Genomic DNA, 20,575 nt, shown 5'->3' with positions numbered 1-20,575 from the left:
TGCTTCCCAGGCTCACTGGCAGTCCCGTGACTTAGAGGGCTGGTAGAGGTGGTGGAGGCAGGAATGGGAACTGGAGAGAGATCCCTTAGAAGGGTTTGTCACAGTTGCAGCAAGGCAGGAGTGTGGGGCAAGGATTTGAACAGGAAGTGAGGGGGTCCTGGTGTTGTGGCGCAGCAGGTTAAGCTGCTGGTTGTGATGCTGGCATCTCATGTGGGCACTGCTTCAAGTTCTGGCTACATGGCTGCACAGGGCCAAAGCTCACAGCTGGTACTCAATCCAGGTCTCAGGGGTGGGCGACAGGACCCTAGTGACTTAAGCAACATCACGGCTGCCTCCCAGGGTCTGAATCAGCAGGAACCTGGAGTCAGGAGTTGTAGCCGGGAACCAACCCAGATACTGCAGTATGCGATGCAGGCCTCTGAATCAGCAGGCCAGGCAAACACCACCCTTTATAAACTCACATCATCTCCAAGCAGTCAATAAGTAATGTCTAATATAAAAACAGGAAGATGAGCAATTTTACTTATACCCAAATATTGGATTTACCCTCCAGTGTTAAATAATGGCTTAGAAACCCAGACAACAAGGCTAGCACTGTGGCATAGTAAGTTAAGCCTCTGCCTGCAGTGCCAGCATCCTGAATGGAAACTGGTTTGAGTCCCAGCTGCTCCAGCTCCCAGCTGATGGCTTGGGACAGCAGTAGAAGATGGTCCAAATGCTTGAGCCCCTGTACCCACATGGGAGACTAGGAAAAAGCTACTACTAATCGGCCCAGCTCTGGGCATTGCAGTCATTTGGGGTAACTCTGCCTCTCAAATAAGGAAAGAGGAGGGGAAAGAAAGGCTTTGTTGCATTGGGCTTCTTAACCGTGACGTGTTGCTCCGTCAGTTGTGTCCGTGAAGGCGCACCCTCCGGCCTGTGTTTGAGGCTGTCTCCTCGTGTGATAGTTTACCTTCATTTAGTAGCAGTCGCTGCCAGGGTTGTTTTCAGGAGACAGAGACGGGAATGGCCATTCCCGTCCAGCTGCTGCGGAGGCATTGTGGGACGGCAAACCCAGCTGAGGGAGAACAGAAGGGACTTTGGAGAGTGAGCTGGGCTGTTTCAAGGTTTCCAAGGTGGAGCCAGGTCCTGGCACAGCTTCATGCAGCCGGCACTTGAGGTCCCAGAGTGAGGAAAGGGGGGACCCAACCTAAGCATGAGTGAAATGTAGGGCTGAGCAGTTGGTTCCCAGAGAACAGGGCCCTGACTAGACGCCAGGGAAGACGGGCCAGCCTCTGCTGGGAACAGAGGGCAGATCCGCCTGGCTGCGCCTCCGTTTCTCTTACAGAGCTTGATCTTCAGAATTACAGTCGGGAGCAGAAACATCTTGTAAGATGTGGCTCACAGAACTGGGACAGTCCTCAGGGTGTCACTGCTCAGGCTTCAGCGGCTAAGCGGGCTCTCCATGCAGAGGCTGTGGCAGTGGTCCAGTGCTGCCCTGCAGAGCCCTGGCACCCGGCTGAAGGAGCACCTTCCTCCTTGGCTCCAAATCTTACAGCATTTGCTGCTCACACGAGACTGGCCGTTCCTCCCAGTTCAGTCTCCTGCTGCAGAGGCGCGTGTTCGCACGCCTCAGAGTGCGTCTGTTTCTGGTCTCCAGCCCGGCTGATGCTCCTCAGACTCTGAGTCACTAACAGTGGGTGCCCACACTGTCCACATCATCTCTGGTGTGACCCTGGCGGGATGGCACAGGACTTGTCCTCCAGCAAATGCACTGGCGTCTGGTGCCACTTTGCTGTCGGCTCGCCTAGCTTGGGCTCCCAGTACCTCTCAGCTCCAGCTGTCCGCTGTGTTTCTGGGTGGAATCTGCGTGCGTGTGCCAGCCAGATGCACTGTGTCTGTGTGGGGCCTGCCAGTCTGCTGACGCTGTCTGGACAGATGTGCAGCCGCTCACCAGCTCTGTTCTGAGGAGCCGACTTTAGCCCTCAGTGATTGCTGCTGTTGAGTTCCAAGCCCATCTATGCCACTGGGTCCTCCGTCAGGCTCCTGCCTCTTCTCCTCTTCTCTGGGTTTGCATCTTGCCCCTGGCTGCACCTGCAACCACAGCCTTGCTGCTCCGCAGCCAGGCAGCCCCCAGGCTGTGCGGCTTGGCCAGCAGGTGCTGATCTCTGGCCTTCATCCCCTGCTGAGTCTCTGTGTGGCTGGTTTGCCTCCTTTGACACAGCTGCCAGAAGGTGGGAAGAGTAACGGGCATTGGTGGGGGGCACCACAGGTTAGGTAACCAGGTCTGCTCAGTCTCGTCAGAAATGCCCAGTGACTTCTTTGTGTAGCGGGTGACATTAGCAGCCTCAGCACATACACACTGGGTCCTTACTAGGCTCCCAGCCAGCGCCTGCCTGTGCCTCAATTCCCCACGAGTCTAATCTTGTCCTGTGCACTGGCTGGCTCTGTGTTACCCTCCTACTCAATTCCTCCTGCATCCCTGTGGCCCTGCTGACCTCCCTGTCGTGTGTTTGCTCTATCCCTTGGCTGCCTGGCTGGTGGGAACCTATTGCTGAAAGGCAGGGTTAAAGAGAGAGGTAGAGCCAGAGAGAGAGAGAGAGCTGTTTTTATCCACTGGTTCACTCCCCAGATGGCCCTAATGGCCAGAGCTGCACTGATCTGAAGCCGGGAGCCAGGAGCTTCTTCTGGTTCACCCACACAGGTGCTGGGGCCCAAGCGCTTGGGCCATCTTCTGCTGCTTTCCCAGACCATAGCAGAGAGCTGGATCAGAAGCGGAGCAGCTGGGACTAGAACCGGCACCCATATGGGATGCTGGCACTGCAGACTGCAGCTTTACCTGCTCCGCCACAGTGCCAGCCCCTCCCAGGCGTATTAGCAGGAAACTGGTACAAAAGCAGAGCAGCCGGGACGTGGGCTAAGTGTTCCAACACGGGATGCCAGCGTGGCAGTGCTTGACCCACTGTGCCACAGTGCCAGCCCCTCCTTTGCTTTCTGACAGATGTGCACCTGTTCTTGTCTTGTGAGCGTGGTGGGCAGCATGGTGCTGCCCTTCAAGGGGAGCTCAGCTTCACTGATATGCACACCTCTCTGTCCCTGTGGGACTTCAGTGTGATGAAAACCGTCATTGTTAGGTACATGGGTAAATGCGTGTTTATAATATTTTTCACATTTGTGTGGCCTGCCTTCTCCTGTCTTCAGCTAGAAGCTGTTGGAATTGGGGCCAGTCTCTGGCCCCTTAAGAGAACCTGCACATGGGGACCCTTGCCTTGCAGGGATCCATAGACATTCATTTTACAAAGGAGGAATCTGGAACCAGAGTCTCCCTGTGCTCTCAGTGGCAGAGCTGAATGGAGACACAGGCCACCTAGTGGGCAGGGCTGGTCACAGCAGTCCAGCACACTTGATTTTGTGCTGGTATTTTTTTTTTTTTTTTTTTTTTTGACAGGCAGAGTGGACAGTGAGAGAGAGAGACAGAGAGAGAAAGGTCTTCCTTTGCCGTTGGATCACCCTCCAATGGCCGCCGCTGCAGCCGGCGCACCGCGCTGATCCGATGGCAGGAGCCAGGATCCAGGTGCTTTTTCCTGGTCTCCCATGGGGTGCAGGGCCCAAGCACCTGGGCCATCCTCCACTGCACTCCCTGGCCATAGCAGAGAGCTGGCCTGGAAGAGGGGCAACCGGGACAGAATCCGGCGCCCCAACCGGGACTAGAACCCGGTGTGCCGGCGCTGCAAGGTGGAGGATTAGCCTATTGAGCCACGGCGCCAGCTCAATTCTTGTGCTGGTATTAAGCAGTCCCAGTAGACTTCATGGCAGCCACCTTCTCAAGCCTGGCTCTTACTCCCTTACTCAGCTGCCTGTCTGCCCTGCTGAGGGTGCCTCCTTTCCTGCCCCTCCTGGACCTCAGCCTGACTGCCGTGCTGGGACAGTGCCTTGTCCACCAGAGACAGCTGCTGGCTGGGGCCCCACACGGTGGACCTGCTCGTGGGTATATACATCTCTTCTCTTTTTGTGTTGCAGTGAGGATGCCATGAGGAAAGCCGGTGTGGCCCACAGCAAATCTAGCAAGGATATGGAGAGCCACGTGTTCCTGAAGGCCAAGACTCGGGTAAGGCCTGCTGGGTGCAGTCCCTGGCAGAGGCACATCCTGGGGTGCCTCTGTGGGTGCAGAGAGAGTGGTGGGGGTGGCTGCCCGCTGATTGAAAACCAGCACAGCTGGCTTTGCCTGCAGCACTCTGGGTCATTGCGGGGAGGAGGGGGGGCACCACAGGTTAGGTAACCAGGTCTGCTCAGTCTCGTCCGAAATGACTTCTTAGTGTAGCGGGTGACATTAGCAGCCTGTGCATCGCGTGTGCTGGTGGTACAGGGAAGGGACCGGGTGGGTACCTAGGATGCAGGCCCAGCTTTTGGCCCCTTCCACTTGTGGTCAGGGAGCTCGCTCAGGCCTCAGGCCTCAGCTGCTCTGTGGAAAGAGGAGCACTGTACATAAGAACTAGGTCTGTGCTTAGCCTCAGCCCTCTCCGGGGAGTCCTCCTGCAAGCCCTACCAGGGCCCTGATGTGCGGGCCCAGAAGGGTTCCTGTCCATTTTGTTAGGTGAGGAAGGTGATGCTTCCAGAGGTTGAGACCCGGGACATCACGGGTGGAGTGGGGAGAAAGATCCCCACTGAGCAGGGCAGGGCTCGCTCACCTTCCTCTGCACTCTCCCTGGGGTGGAGGTGTTTCAGTGGAAGTGAGATAGAATGGTAGAAAGTGAAGGAAATTTTGTAGAAGTGAGGAAGCATGTGTATTTGGAGCACATGTATGCAAGCAAGAGCACGTGTACTGTGGTGAGGTGGGCATGGGCTCTGTGCTGTGGGCACACCACGCGTCTTCAAGAGGTTAATAGAAAATGCATCACGAACAAGCAGTGTGTGAGGCAGGCATTGTGGCGCAGCGGGTTAAGCTACCACTTTGGCCCCATGTCACCATGTGGGAGACCCTAATGGAGTTCCGGGCTCCTGGCTTTGGCCTGGTCCAGCCTAGGCCGTTGCAGGCATTTGGGGAGTAAACTAGCAGATGTCTCTCTGTCTCTCTCGCTCTTGCTCTTGCTTTGCCTTTCATATAAATAGAGGATTTTTTTTTTAAAGCAATGAATGGATTTCCAATTTTTGTCACCAAAAGAAGCATCTTTGAATTTCATTTTCCATTGATTTTTTTTTTTTAATATTTATTTATTTGACAGACAGAGTGACAGGGAGAGGGAGCAAGAGAGAGAAATACCTTTCATCTGCTGACTCACTCCCCAAATGGCCACAATGGCCAGGGCTGGTCCAGACTGAAGCTTAAAATTCCATTCAGTCTTCTACGTGTTTGGCAGGGGCCCAAATACTTGGGCCATCCTCCGCTGCCTTCCCACGTGTGTTAGCAGGGAGCTGGATTGGACATAAATCAGCTGGGGCTTGAACTGGCACTTGGATATGGGACACTGAAGTGACAAGTGATGGTCTAACGTGCTGTGCCATAAGGCCAACCTCCCCATTGACTTTGTTTGATGCTCTTTAGAATGTAATAAATATTTTCTTTTCCTTTAAGACTATTATAGAGGTGTAAGTTATATACTATATAATTCACTTGTTTGAAGTGTGGCCTTTTATTTTTTTTTTATTTTTTTTTTTTTTTATGGTGAAAAAACATGTATTTAGAATTAGCCAGCTGGACTCCGTTCAGATGATCCCAATTTTGTTGGCAACGTCCAGAGCATCCTAGTCAGGAGCCAGGAAGTGTGGCCTTTTAAAAACTGTTTTATTTTTATTTCTTTGAAAAGCAAAGAGAATGTTACACAGGGTAAGATCTTCCATCTGTTGGTTCATTTCTCAAATGTCTGCAACAGCTAGGGCTGGGCTGAGCCGGAGCCAGGACCAGGAGCTGGGAATTCATTCTGGGTCTCGCATATCAGTGACGGGGCCCACCTGCCTGAGCCATCACTTGCTGCCTTGCAGGATGTGCATGTCCAAGAAGCTGTGATAGGAAGTGGAGCCGAGACTCAAGCCCAGGCACTCTAATATGGGATGTAGGCCTCCCAAGCAATGTCTCATCCTCTCCTGCAGTGGTCTTTTATTTATTTATTTATTTATTTATTTATTTATTTTTTAAGATTAATTTACTTGAGAGGCAGAGTTATAGACAGAGAGAGAGAGATACAGAGAGAGGTCTTCCATCTGCTGGTTCACTCCCCAAATGACCGCAATGGCTGGAGCTGGGCTGATCCAGAGCCAGGAGCTTCCTCCGGGTCTCCCATGTGGGTACAGGGTCTCAAGCATTTAGGCCATTTTCTACTGCTTTCCTAGGCCATTAGCAGAGAGCTAGATCAGAAGAGGAGCAGTTGGGACACGAACCACTGCCCATGTGGCATGCTGGCATAGCAGGTGGAGGCTTAACCTACTGCGTCATACACTGGCCCCCTTGCATTGGTCTTTAGGATGTTCACAGAGTTGTGCGATCATTAACACAGATTAATTTTAGAACATTTTCCATGAGAGACTCTGTGCCTGTTAGAAGTCATGCCCCATTTTCCTTTAACCCTTCACAGCCAAGAATATACTTTGTGTTGCTATGGATTTGTCTATTTTGAGCTTTTCCTATAAATACAGACATGTGGTAACTGTTTTCTTGAAACTGGCTTCTTTCATGTAGCATATTTTTCAGGTTTATCCATGAGCCATGTTGTAGCGTATGCCTCATTCTTTTTTATTGCCAACTGATAATCCATCTGTGGGTAGGTAGATCACATTTTATGTATTCACTCAGTAGTTGATGGACATTTAGGTTGTTCCCACTTTTTGACTATTAAGGAATTATGCTGCGTGGGTGGCAGGAACTCAGGCAGTTGGGCCATACTCCATTGCTTCCCAGGCATGTTAGAAGGGAGCTGGGGCCGGCGCTGCGGCTCTTTAGGCTAATCCACCGCCTGTGGCGCCAGCACACCGGGTTCTAGTCCCGGTTGCCCCTCTTCCAGGCCAGCTCTCTGCTGTGGCCCGGGAGTGCAGTGGAGGATGGCCCAAGTGCTTGGGCCCTGCACCCCATGGGAGACCAGGAGAAGCACCTGGTTCCTGCTTTCGGATCAGCGCGGTGTGCCGGCCTCAGCGGCAATTGGGGGGATGAGCCAACAGAAAAGGAAGACCTTTCTCTCTGTCTGTCTTTCTCTCACTGTCCACTATGCCTGTCAAATAAATAAATAAAAAGGGAGCTGGATCAGAAGCTGACACAGGATGCAGGTATCCCAAGCAACAGCTTCAACTACTGGATCACGATGCACATCCCCCTACGTACTAGTTTTTGTGTGGTCATATATTTTTTTTGTTTGTTTAAGATTTATTTATTTACTTGAAAGTCAGAGTTACAGAGATAAGGAGAGGCAGAGAGAGAGAAAGAGAGAGAGAGGCAAAGGGAGAGAGAGGTCTTCCATCCACTGGTTCACTCCCCAGATGGCCGCAACCACCAGAGCTGCACCGATCCAAAACCAGGAGCTTTCTCTGGGTCTCCCATGTGGGTACAGGGGCCCAAGGACTTGAGCCATCTCTACTGCTCTCCCAGGCCATAGCAGAGAGCTGGATCGGAAATGGAGCAGCCGGGATTTGAACCAGCACCCACATGGGATGCCGGCACTGCATGTGGCAGCCTTACCCGCTACACCACAGCATCGACCCCCATATGTTTTCTTTTCTTTTTTTTATTTATTTATTTATTTATTTATTTATTTTTATTTTTTTGACAGGCAGAGTGGACAGTGAGAGAGAGAGACAGAGAGAAAGGTCTTCCTTTGCTGTTGGTTCACCCTCCAATGGCCGCCGCGGCCGGCGCGCTGCGGCCGACGCACCGCGCTGATCCGAAGCCAGGAGCCAGGTGCTTTTCCTGGTCTCCCATGGGGTGCAGGGCCCAAGCACTTGGGCCATCCTCCACTGCACTCCTTGGCCACAGCAGAGGGCTGGCCTGGAAGAGGGGCAACCGGGACAGAATCCGGCGCCCCGACCGGGACTAGAACCCGGTGTGCCGGCACCGCTAGGCGGAGGATTAGCCTAGTGAGCCGCGGCGCCGGCCCCCATATGTTTTCATTTCTCTTGGATGTATACCTAGGGGGTTGATGGGTAAGTCTATATTCTACCTTTTGAGGAATTACCAAACTGTTTCCCAAAGCAGCTGTGCCATTTGAAATTCCTATCAGCAGCTTATGAGGTTCCAGTTTCACCCCATCATCCTCCCGTTATTTTTTTTCCCTAAGAAATTTACATATACACTTTAAAAATTTTATTTTTTTATTTTCATTTGAAAGGCAGAACATTGGGGCGGGGGGATATTTTCCCTTTCCTGATTTATGCCTCAGTTGACTGCAGTAGCCAGGGCCAGGCCCAAGCCAGGAGCCAGGAAGTCCATCTGGGACTCCCTTGTGGTAGCAGGAACCCATGTACACCTAGTCACGTTAGCAGAGCGGCTGGAGTGGAAGCCGAGCATCCAGGACTCAAACCAGCACCCTGAGATGGGACCACATGACAACAGTGGCTTCCGGCTGCGCCACAACACCCACTCACCTCCCCCAACACTTACTATGGTTCTTTTTTATTATAGTCATCATATGTATGAAGTATATCTTATTGTGGTTACAGTTTGTTATTTGCTTGATCAAAAGATGTTAAGCATCTTTCTATGTGCTTGTTGATCATTGTATATTTTCTTTGGAGAAATCTCTCTTCAGATCCTTTTCTGATTGGGTTGTTGGTCTTTTTATTATTGGATCGTAATAGTTCTTTGTATATTTGGATCGAGATTTCTTAATGTGAGAGAGCACTCCCATCTGCTGCAGCTCACTCCCCAGCTCCCCGCAGCGGCTGCTACTAGGCCAGGCTGAATCTAGGAGCTCTGTCCATATCTCTCACGTGGCAGGGACCCAATAGCTTGAGCTATAACCTGCTGCCTCCCAGGATCTGTATTAGTAGGAGACCAGAGTCAAGAGCCAGAGCCAGGGGCTCACGTTGTGATGCAGCAGGTTGAACTGCTGCCTGTGACTCCGGCATCCCGTATCCGAGTGCCTGTTAGAGTCCTGGCTGCTGCACTTCTGACCCACCTTCCTGCTTGCTAATGCACCTGGGAAAGCAGTGGAAGATGGCCCAAGTGCTTGGGTCCCTGCACCCATGTGGGAGACCAGTTGGAGTTTTCAATTCCTGGCTTCATTCAGCCTGGCCCAGCTGCTGCCATAGTGGCTGTTTGTGGAGTGAGCCAACAAGTGGAATATCTGTCTCTCCTTCTCCCTTTCTGTCATTCTGCCTTTAAAATAAATAAAATAAATCTTGGGTGGGGGTGAGGAGAGCTAGAGAGGCTGTCCCTGTGGTGCAGCAGGTTAAAGCCCATATGGGCGCCGGTTCGAGTCCTGGCTGCTCCACTTCCAACCAGCTCTCTGCTATGGCCTGGGAAAGCAGTAGAAGATGGCCCAAGTCCTTGGGCCCCTGCACATGCGTGGGAGACCCGGAGGAAGCTCCTTGCTCCTGGCTTCAGATTGGCCCAGCTCTGGCCATTGTGGCCAGTTGGGGAGTGAACCAGCAGATGGGAGACCGACTGACCGTTCTCTCTCTCTCTCTCTCTCTCTCTCTCTCTCTCCAGCTCTCTATAATTCTGTCTTTCAAATAAATAATTTTTTTTTTTTTGGCAGGCAGAGTGGACAGTGAGAGAGAGAGAGAGACAGAAAGGTCTTCCTTTGCCGTTGGTTCACCCTCCAATGGCCGCCGCGGTCGGCGCGCTGCAGCCGGCGCACCGCGCTGATCCGATGGCAGGAGCCAGGTGCTTTTCCTGGTCTCCCATGGGGTGCAGGGCCCAAGCACTTGGGCCATCCTCCACTGCACTCCTTGGCCACAGCAGAGAGCTGGCCTGGAAGAGGGGCAACCGGGACAGAATCCGGCGCCCCGACCGGGACTAGAACCCGGTGTGCCGGCACCGCTAGGCGGAGGATTAGCCTAGTGAGCCACGGCACCGGCCTCAAATAAATAAATTTTTAAAAACAAAAAGAGCCAGAGCCAGATTTCCAACCTAGGCACTCTGACGTAGGACACATTTGGGACATAAGCATCTTCTACGCTAAATGCCTGCCCCTTGTCCCTTGTGAGGGTTAAAGGCCAAGACCCCAGAACGTGGAGGATGAGGAGGTGTGATCACGTGTTCCTGGACTCCCAGAGGGCTGGGATGTGGGTCATGGAGGAGAGGGGCAAGCTTGTGAGTGCAAAGGTGTTGCCCTAAAGGGAGCCCCAGGGCGCCTGTGGGCCTTTCAGTTTGTCCAGTGAATACCCCAAGGCGAGAAGGGCCTTGAATCCTCCTGCCAGAAGGGATTCACCGAATTGCCTGGAGGTGCTCATGCCTCCAGCGTGGTTGTTAGCACTGCAGGTTAAAGCCCTTCCAATCCTGATTGGCTGGCTCCAGGTCCCATGCCAGACCCATTTGCACACTATGAAATGACGTCCCCTTGCAAGGACCTGTGCTCCATGCCTTGTATGTGAACCCATGTGATCCCCACTCAGCCCTGTGGCGTGACACAAGGATACTGAGGCGCACAGGTGCCGATTGTCTTGCCCGGGATGTCTGCTGCTGGGGTGGAGTCAGCCTCCACTCTCAGCCACCTCTTACCTACTCCCATCTATCAAAGCGGAAAGGACACCTGAACCCCCACTTTATTTCCCGAAGACCTTACTCGTCTGTGGGACTACAAAAATAGCCATGCCTGAGGCTGGCTGGTGATAGTGACCGCAGTGACTCCAAGGACCCCAGCTGGCCTTCTGAAGGCTCAGGAAGACTTGACGTCCACTGGCTAGGAAGGCAGCCAGGGAGCCTGGTACCTCTGTGTCAACCCCTGTGCAGGCAGTACGGACAGAGGCTTACTAGAACTGGTTGTGTTTCTAGATGTTTGCTCCCTTGGACTTTCAAAGATTAACCTTATGTTAAACACACACCACCCGTTTTGCACTTCACAGTATTATGCGACATTAGTAAATGTTTCTTTCTGCAGCTTAGATGACTGGTGTAGATCTGAAAGACCCTGGACTAGGGGGCTTCCAAGGTGAGAGTCAGGAGACCAGGGAGGCAAGAGCATCAGCCTGGGAAGCCGCCTTGGCCCTTGTCCGGGAGGAGGGCCCGAGTGGAGCAGCTGAGCAGCTGGGATAAAAGGGAAGGGGAGACAGGCCCTGCCGTGCTCCCCTGGGGACCGGGGAGGAGACGCGGCCCGCCTCTCGTAAAAGGAGATACTTTCCTGCCTTTCGCTCCCAAGGGGCTTCATTCAGTGGTGGTCAGGCTTATCGCTGACTCAGAATGTGTCCTCTACCGTTCCTGTGTAAGTAAGGATGGTTCACCTGCCCATGAGTTCAGGCACTGGAAGCCGAGAAGAACACAGTTTTACATTACAAGGTGTGGACCCAAGAGAAGACTAGCGCTAGACAGCTGTTGACATGTCAGGTTGGACTGGGTGCTGCTTCAGAAGAAGGGTCTAGGGCCTTACTGCCAGCAGTCAGCACTCCTTCTCTCCGCTTAGCTTTAGGGACTCCTGCCCTGCCCTTGGTAAGCAAGCACATTTCCAACGTTCATTTTAAGTTCTAATTGTTTGATTTTTCAATAGATTTATTATGTTGTGTTTTTTTTTTTAAAGATTTATTTGTTTATTTGAAAGTCAGAGTTACACAGAGAGAGGAGAGGCAGAGAGATAGAGAGAGGTCTTCCATCCACTGGTTCACTCCCCAGATGGCCGCAATGGCTGGAGCTGCACAGATCCAAAGCCAGGAAGGAGCCAGGAGCTTCCTCTGGGTCTCCCACGTGGGTGCAGGGGCCCAAGTCCTTGGGCCATCTTCTGCTGCTTTCCCAGGCCACAGAAGAGAGCTGGATCGGAAGTGGAGCAGCTGGGACTTGAACCGGCGCCCATATGGGATACCGGCATTGCAGGCGGCAGCTTTACCCAGCACGCCACAGCGCCGGCCCTATGTTGTTTTTTTTTTAAAGATTTATTTATTTATTTGAAAGGCAGAGTTGTAGAGAGGGAGAGGCAGAGAGAGATAGAGAGAGAGAGAGAGAGAGAGAGAGAGGTCTTCCATCCTTGAGCTGGCCGATCCGAAGCCAGGAGCCAGGAGCTTCTTCCGGGTCTCCCACGTGGGTGCAGGGGCCCAAGGACTTGGGCCATCTTCCACTGCTTTCCCAGGCCTTAGCAGAGAGCTGGATCAGAAATGGAGCAGTCGGGACTCCAACCAGCGCCCATATGGGATGCCGGCACTGCAGGTGGTGGCTTTACTCACCATGCCACAGCACAGGCCCCTGTGTTTTTGTTTTATAAAGACTTGTTTATTTGTCTAAAAGGTAGAGTTACAGAGCAAGAGAAGGAGAGGCAGAGTTCTTCCATCTTCTGGTTCACTCCCCAAATGGCCACAATAGCCAGGGCTGTGCCTGGCCAAAGCCAGGAGCTTCTTAATCTCGCACATGGGTACAGAGGCCCAGGGACCTGGGCCATCTTCCACTGCCTTCCCAGGTGCTTAGCAGGGAACTGGATCAGAAGTAAAGCAGCCAGGGCCGGCACTGTGGCTCAGTAGGCTAATCGTCCGCCTGTGGCGCCAGCACACCGGGTTCTAGTCCCAGTTGGGGTACCGGTTCTGTCCTGGTTGCTCCTCTTCCAGGCCAGCTCTCTGCTGTGGCCTGGGAAGGCAGTGGAGGATGGCCCAAGTGCTTGGGCCCTGCACCCGCATGGGAGACGAGGAGGAAGCACCTGGCTCCTGGCTTCGGATTGGCACAGCACACCGGCCATGGCAGCCATTTGGGGGGTGAACCAATGGAAGGAAGACCTTTCTCTCTCTGTTTAACTCTGCCTGTCAAAAAAAAAAAAAAAAAAAAAAAAAAGAAGAAGAAGAAGAAGAAGTAAAGCAGCCAGGACTTGAACTGACGCCCGTATGGAATGCTGGCTCTGCAGGTGATGGTTTAACCCACTCTCCACAGTACCACCTCCTGTGTTGTTATTATTTTCTAAAGATTTATTTATTTGAAAGGCAGATTGACAGAGGGAAAGACAGAGAAAGAGACCTCCCATTTGCTGGTTTATTCCCCAAATTGCCACGACGGCCAGAGCTGGGCCAGGCCAAAGCCAGGAGCCTGTAACTCCATCCAGGTCTCCCACGTAGGTGGTAGGAGCCCAAAACTTGGATCATCTTCCACTGCTTTCTCAGGCGCATTAACAGGGAGCTGGATCAGAAGTGATGCAGCTGAGACTTAAAATGGCTTAGGTATGGGAGGCCAGTATTGTATGCAGTGGCGGCCTAACTGGCTGTGCCACAATGCTAGCCCATATGTGTTCTTTAAAGCTTATTTATTTCATTTATTTGAAAGAGCAAGCAAGTATATGAGAGAAGAATATTGATATTCCATCTACTGGTTCAGCCCCCACGTTCCCCTGACAGCCAGACCTGGACTAAACTGAAGCCAGAAGACAAGGATTCCATCCGAGGCTCCCTCATGGGTGGCAGGGACTCAGGTATTTGAGCCGTAATCTGTTGACTTCCAAGATCCAGGTGAGCAGGAAACTGATTGGAAAGCCTGGGAGACTTGATCTTAGGCGCTGATCTAGGCTTAGGCTTAGATGTGAATGCCCCATGTGGAGCTTCACCTGCTGTGCCAGAAACACCCAGCCACTAGGCAACTGTTTCTTGGAACTGATGCCAAAAGCATTATCAACAAAAGAAAATGTAGGTAAATTTGACTTTATCAAAATTAAAAACTTATGGGAGCTGGCATGGTGATACAGCATGTTAAGTTGCAACCCTACCAGCATCTCACATCAGAGCACTGGTTCGGGTCCTGGCTGTTCCTCTTCCTATCCAGTTTCTTACTAATGCACCTGGGAAAACATCAGAAGATGGCCCAAGTACTTGGGCCCCTGCCACCCATGTGGGAGTCGTTGATGGAGTTCCTGGCTCCTGGCTTCGGCCTGGCCCAGCCCTGGCTGTTACGGGCATTAGAGTAGTGAATCAGCAAATGGAAGGTTTCTTTCTTTCTCTGTATTTCCGTCTGTGTCACTCTGCCTTTCAAATAAATAAAATAAATAAAAAATGATAGTAACTCAGTGTTGATCAAAGTCAAGAGAAAGTAGAGCCCTTATACATTGCTGGAGAGAATATAAAATGTTATAACCATCCTGGAAAACTGAATGGTGATTCCTCAAAAATGTAAGTGTAGAATTACTATGTGACCCAGCAGGTTTGCACCTAAATAAATGCAGACACATATCCATACAGATGTTTGTAGCATCATTCAGGATAGCCAAAAAATAGAAACATCCAGATGTCAGTTCATGAAGGAACAAACCAGATGCCTCCTCCTGGTCTCCCATATGGGTGCAGGGGCCCAAGCACCTGGGCCTTGTGATTGCATCTTTGTACACTGTCTGGAGAAGGCAGCTCTGTAGAGATAGCACCTTGATTTCCTGTTGCTGCTGCACAGGCAATCACCACGAGTGTGGGGCTCTGTCTCTGTGTCCCTGGCTCTGGCCCCTGTGCACAGCTCTGCCCTGTGGCCATCCTTTCTTCTTCTTCTTCTTCTTCTTCTTCTTCTTTTTCTTCTTCTTCTTCTTCTTTTTTTTTTTTTTTTTTTTTTTTTTGGATTTATTTATTTGTTTATTTGAAGGAGTTATACCAAGAGAGAAGGAGAGGCAGAGAGTGACAGAGGTCTTCCACCTGCTGGTACACTACCCAGTTGGTGCAAAGGCCGGAGCTGTGCTGATCTGAAGCCAGGAGCCTCTTCAGGTCTCCCACACAGGTGCAGGGGCCCAAGGGCTTTGGCCATCTTCTGCTGCTTTCCCAGGCCACTGCAAAGGGCTCGATCGGAAGTGGAACAGCCAAGCAGCCGGGACTTGAACCGGAACCCATGGCACACCAGCATTGTAGGCAGTGGCTTTACCCGCTAGGCCACAGCGCTGGCCCCCACCCTTTCTTGAAAGGTGACACAAGTTTGCAGCTGTGTGGTTTTATCAGCCTTGGGGAGTCCAATGTATCCTTTGATTCCATTCATTCTCCAAACTTTCAGTCCAAAGCGGCATCATCTCTGTGTGTGGCACTCAGAATCCTCTGGGACTGCTGCGTGTGTGATGGGCTTGCTGCCGCTGGGTGGGGTTTCCCAGTCTCTCCTAGATCACTTCATCCTGTGCCTGACTGTGGGCGACAGCTGGGGGCTTTCTGAATCCCACACATCATCTCTTTGGTACTAGCAAACACCATTTGTCTAGTCATCTCCTTGGCCTTCTCTCCAGCACATACTTTCCTAACAGTAACTCTCCTAATTTAGCATTTTGTTTCTTTCCTTTTTTTTTTTTTTTCCTAATCTTAATGGCTCAAGAATTTCCCAGATTCTCAAGTTCAAATTCATTTTGCGTAACAGTTCTGGTCTCAATTTATCTCTTTTTCTCTTGCATTTTACTGTAAGCAAAAAGAAAAGAAAACGGGCTGAATCTTCAGCACTTTTCTTGGAAGTTGCTCCACCAGATATGCAGACTCACTGTCTGCAGTCAGGCCTTCCCCGCAGCTGTAGGACACGCCACTCAAGCTGGTGCTGCTGTGTAACAAGTATTTGCTTTGCTCCAGTGTCTGATAACGTTCCTCATTTCCTCTGAGCCCTTCCCAGAATTAACCTCTTTTTGTTAGCATAAGATTAATTATTTTTACATATTTTAGAGACACGCGTGCACACACACAGCTTCAATCCACTGAGCATGGTCGGGGCTGGACTGTGCTGAAGCCTGGAGCCAGGAATTCAATCCAGATTTCCCAGGTGGGTGGCAGGGGCCCATCTACATGAAGCTTCACCTGCTACCTTCTGGGGTGCCCACTAGCAGGAAGCTGGAGTCTGGACTAGAGCTAGGATTGAAAGCAGACGCTCAGATGCGTGATGCAGGTATCTTAACTGCTAGGCCAAGTTGCTTTTAATATTCATGTGACTGGGCCGGCGCCGCGGCTCACTAGGCTAATCCTCCGCCTTGCAGCACCGGCACACCAGGTTCTAGTCCCGGTCGGGGCGCCGGATTCTGTCCAGGCCAGCTCTCTGCTGTGGCCCAGGAGTGCAGTGGAGGATGGCCCAAGTACTTGGGCCCTGCACCCCATGGGAGACCAGGAGAAGTACCTGGCTCCTGCCATCAGATCAGTGCGGTGCGCCGGCCGCAGCGCACCAGCCGCGGCGGCCATTGGAGGGTGAATGAACGGCAAAGGAAGACCTTTCTCTCTGTCTCTCTCTCTCTCACTGTCCACTCTGCCTGTCAAAAAAAAAAAAAAAAACTAAAAAATTCATGTGATTGCCAGCAGTCTGTCTTGTTGGTGTGTGTATTCCTGAAGATAAGCCATGAAACCTCTGCTGGTTCCTCACTCTCTTTGAGCAGAATCTTTAACATCCGTGTTTCTGGTAACAGCCTGGTTAGGCAATCCAGGTATTTTCCCTCTTGCTTCTCAGTTCTAGCTTCTCATTATCCAACTCCAAAGCAGCTGCCACATTTTTAGGCACCCCACTCCAGATCTGTATTAGTTTTCTGGGGCTGCTGCAACAGACTACTGCAAACTCAGTGACTTACTAGAATTCCAGAGGCAGGCATTGTGGCGTGACAGGTTAAACTACTGCTCGGGATGCCTACATCCGCTATCAGAGTGCTGATGTGAGTCCTGGCTCTGCCCCTTGTCCAGTTTCTTCCTAATGTGCATCTCAGGGAGGCAACAGATGATGGTGTCAGTACTTTGGGTCCCTTGCTACCCACGTGGGAGACCCTAATGGAGTTCTGGATTCCTTGGCTTCAGCCTGGACCATCCCTGGATGTTGTAGGCATTTTTGGAAATGAGCCAGCAGATGGAAAATCAGTCTGTCCCCCAGCCCTGCCCCACTCTGCCATTCAAGTACATGAAAATAAACAGATAAACATCAAAAACGGGCCGGCGCCGTGGCTCACTAGGCTAATCCTCCACCTTGCGGCGCCGGCACACCGGGTTCTAGTCCCGGTTGGGGCGCCGGATTCTGTCCCGGTTGCCCCTCTTCCAGGCCAGCTCTCTGCTATGGCCAGGGAGTGCAGTGGAGGATGGCCCAGGTGCTTGGGCCCTGCACCCCATGGGAGACCAGGAAAAGCACCTGGCTCCTGGCTCCTGCCATCGGATCAGCGCGATGTGCTGGCCGCAGCGCACCAGCCGCGGCGGCCATTGGAGGGTGAACCAACGGCAAAGGAAGACCTTTCTCTCTGTCTCTCTCTCTCACTGTCCACTCTGCCTGTCAAAAAAAAAAAAAAAAAAAAAAAAAAACATCAAAAACGGAGGAGGGTAGTGCCGTGGCATAGTAAGCTAAGTCTCTGCCTATACTGTGGCACCAGTGTCCCATATGGGTACTGGTTTGTGTCCTGGCTGCTCCTCTTCCAGTCCAGCTCTCTATTATGACCTGGGAAAGCAGTGGAAGATGGCCCAAGTCCTTGGGCCCCTGCACCCACGTGGGAGACCCAGAAGAAGCTCCTGGCTTCAAATTGTCCCGGCTCTGGCTATTGCAGCCATTTGAGAAGTGAACCAATGGATGGAAGACCTTTCTTTCTTTCCCTCTCTTTGTCTGTAACTCTACTTCTCAAATAAATAAATCTTTAAAAAGAAAGAAATTCAGTCTGCCACAGTTCATGATGCCAGATGTCTGAGCTCAGTCTCACTGTCAGCAGGGCTGTATTCACTCTGGAGGCTCCGGGGGAGACTCCGTTGCTTCCAGCTTCCGGCTCTGGCAGCTGCTGGTGTTTCTTGTCTTGTGACTCGATCACTGCAGGCTTGCAGGCCAGATCATACGGTAAAATCTCTCCCTGCCTTCTCCTCGCCCTTACACAAGGATATGTGTGACCACATTTAGGAACCAGCTGGATAGTCCAAGCCGGCACCTCCACTGTAAGAGCTTTCCCAAAGAAAAGTGACGCCTGCAGGTTCCAGAGAACAGGGCCTGATATCCATAAGGCCTGTTGTTGAGTGCATACAGATGGAATGTTTGCCAGTGGCTGCCTGGGGCCCCGGGTGCCGTGTGGGAATGGCATTTGCCTTGAAGTGAGGAAATGTTCCCACATTGGTTGTGGTAATGCCACACGACTGTAAAGATACTGGAACTGCTGGACATTGGGTGGATTTCATGGTTTGTGAATTGTGTCTCAGTGAACCTGTTTGTTTAAAGTGGAATCCCTGAAGGTCATGGAGAACCATCCGTGTCTGCCCATGATGGCCAGCTCAGGTAGTCTGTTTTCCTGGGGTGCAGAGGAGCAGGGGACACTGCTGGGGCTGCCTTGTGTCAGAAGAGCCCCACATAGTTTCTGGAGAGACATCCAGGGGACCAAAGTCCCAGGAGCCAAGGGTGTACTGGCTTGGGAGGACCCACTCTGGGATCTGATACAAGGGTGCTTCCGAGTGTGCACGGAACATGTGATCCAGCTTCCTGCTAATGTATACCTTGGGAAGCAGAGACGTTGGGTCCCTGCTGCCCATGTGGGGGACTGCATGGAATTCCAGGCCCTTGGCTTTGGCCTGGCTCAGCCCTGGCTCTTGTGGCTATTTGGGGAGTAAACCAGTGGGTAGATCTTTCTCCCTTGCTCTGTCTCTTTTATGCAAATTTAAAAAGAAAAAAATTAGAAAGAGGTTCCATTTTGGTGCAGAAATATGAAGTCTTTGCACAGTTTTTCCATAATACGTGTTTTCCACAGACTTTCTGAAGCACCTCACATATTTCAAAATCTAATTAGGACAGTGTCAGCGGGACGTGGAGCACGGAGACAGTGCGAGGAGCTCTAAACCAGCGCCAGCGGTTGCTGCAGTTGGTGGTGCTCCCTTGCCTGTGTCCCTCCTGCAGCCCTCAGAGTGCCATGTGCCTGTGCGCCGTGGAGTGCATCTCCACACGGCGGACACTGCCTGGGCCCTGCCTGGCACGACCTCAGGCTTACGGCGGCGTCGGGGTTGGTCAGTGGGAAGGCCTCCCTCGAGTCTCAACACTTGGTGCGTAATAGGTGGCTTGTCTGACTCAGGGCCCAAAGCGGGCCTTTTCCCCGCTCCAGCCACGCTCAGCCTGTTGAGGGAACAGCTCTGCAGTCCACAGACCCTCCCAAGCTCTTGCCTGCCCCTCCTTGTGTACTGGTGCTGGGTGGGCAGAGCAGAGGGGGCCATGCTCGATGTTCGAGAGGTGTCCGAGGAGACGGTTGCCAGGGCTTTGGGGAATGACAGCCTGCCCCTCCTTGTAAGGCTCCGCTCTAGCATCCAGGGCCGCATCTGCTTAGATGGTACTGGTCCTTCATCCTGGCTTTTCTCTGACACGTATTACAGGGAGTCGGTCTGATCAGTCAGCTTGCAGGGCTGGGGCTGTGGCTCAGCATGTTCAAGCCACAGCCTGCAGTGCCAGCATCTCATATGGGTGCTGGTTTAGCCCCAGCTGCTCCACTTCTGATCCAGCTCCCTGCTAATGTACCTGGGAGCGCAGCAGAGTATGGCCCAAGTGCGTGGGCCCCTGCACCCACGTAAGACCTGGAAGAAGCTCCTGGCTCCTGACTTCAGCTTAGCCCAGTCCTGGCTGTTGGTAGCCATTTGGGGAATGAACCAACTGATAGAAGATCCCTCTGTCTGTCTCTCCTTCTCTTTCTCTGTAACTATGCCTTTCAAAATAAATCTTTAAAAAAAAAAAAAAAAAACAGCCAGCTTGCCTGCAACCCTTCTTGCTCAGAACCACCAGGAATGCTGTCTTAGTGATCTTTCTGGATGGGTTCTTCTGCTTTGCAGAACATTTCCAGCTCAGAGCTGTGCCTGTGGTGTGCTTCTGTCTGTTGCCTTCGTTCATTTTGTTGTTTGGAGGGTTCCCAAGCCCCTTCCTGTCACGCTTGGGCCCTTGTACAGTGCTGTGATTGTTTTGTAGCTTGCTGGCACTTAGGGCCTGAATCAGCTCGTCCTCCGAGGGAGAGCGTTCCGAGCAGGCAGCGTGGGTCTTTTAGTACACAGAATGAAGAACATGGTTTTGAAACACACACACACCAAAAACATAATTTTCCCTTTCCAGTTCAAATTGAACTTTACAACATTTTTCAGTTTTTATTTTATTGTTTGGTTCTGTATTAACTTGAGAGGCAGAGAGACAGGGCTCCCACCCATTGGTTCCCTCACCAGTACCCATAACATTTGGAGCTAGGCCAGGAGCCAGTAATGCAATCCCACTGCTTCTGCCTCCCAGGGTCTGCACTGGCAGGAGCAGAGCTGGAACTCAAAGCTGGGCACCGGGATCTAGGACATGGGCCTCTTAGCAGTGTCTCACTCACTAGGTCAGTTGTCCACCCCTTCCAGTGTTTCTTTTGGCAGATTTTCGTGTGTATTCAGATTCTCCAGGTGTTGTACAAAAAGCGGGGTGTGGTGCAGTGTGTGGTTGGGGGTTGTTTTATAAGGAGTGTTCACATTTCCCTCCTGCTACTTTGCTTCCAGGAGCTCACCCCCACGGCGTGTCAGTGGGCCCTGGTGTATCTAACATACATCAAGCAAGTGTTCAAACTCCAAGAAGCTTTCTTACACATTTCTGTTATCTTATCTGTGAACCCGCCTCAGC

At 51.9% G+C, this 20,575-nt stretch overlaps 1 protein-coding gene across 7 annotated transcripts in view; it reads left to right on the top strand.

Moving 5' to 3' along the window:
• Positions 1-20,575, top strand: part of MED15 (mediator complex subunit 15) — an 81,125-nt gene that overhangs the window by 24,703 nt on the left and 35,847 nt on the right. For all 7 annotated transcript variants that reach the window (XM_070065917.1, XM_070065916.1, XM_051841028.2 and 4 more), the window contains exon 2: positions 4,000-4,087. In XM_070065917.1, the coding sequence (XP_069922018.1) occupies positions 4,000-4,087 (88 nt within the window). The remainder of the gene's footprint in view (positions 1-3,999; positions 4,088-20,575) is intronic.

The sequence above is a fragment of the Oryctolagus cuniculus genome, chromosome 21, assembly GCF_964237555.1.
Source record: "Oryctolagus cuniculus chromosome 21, mOryCun1.1, whole genome shotgun sequence".
In the NCBI taxonomy this organism is placed as follows: domain Eukaryota; kingdom Metazoa; phylum Chordata; class Mammalia; order Lagomorpha; family Leporidae; genus Oryctolagus; species Oryctolagus cuniculus.
The sequence above is the reverse complement of the archived record's forward strand: the minus strand, read 5'-3'. Positions and strand labels throughout refer to the sequence as shown.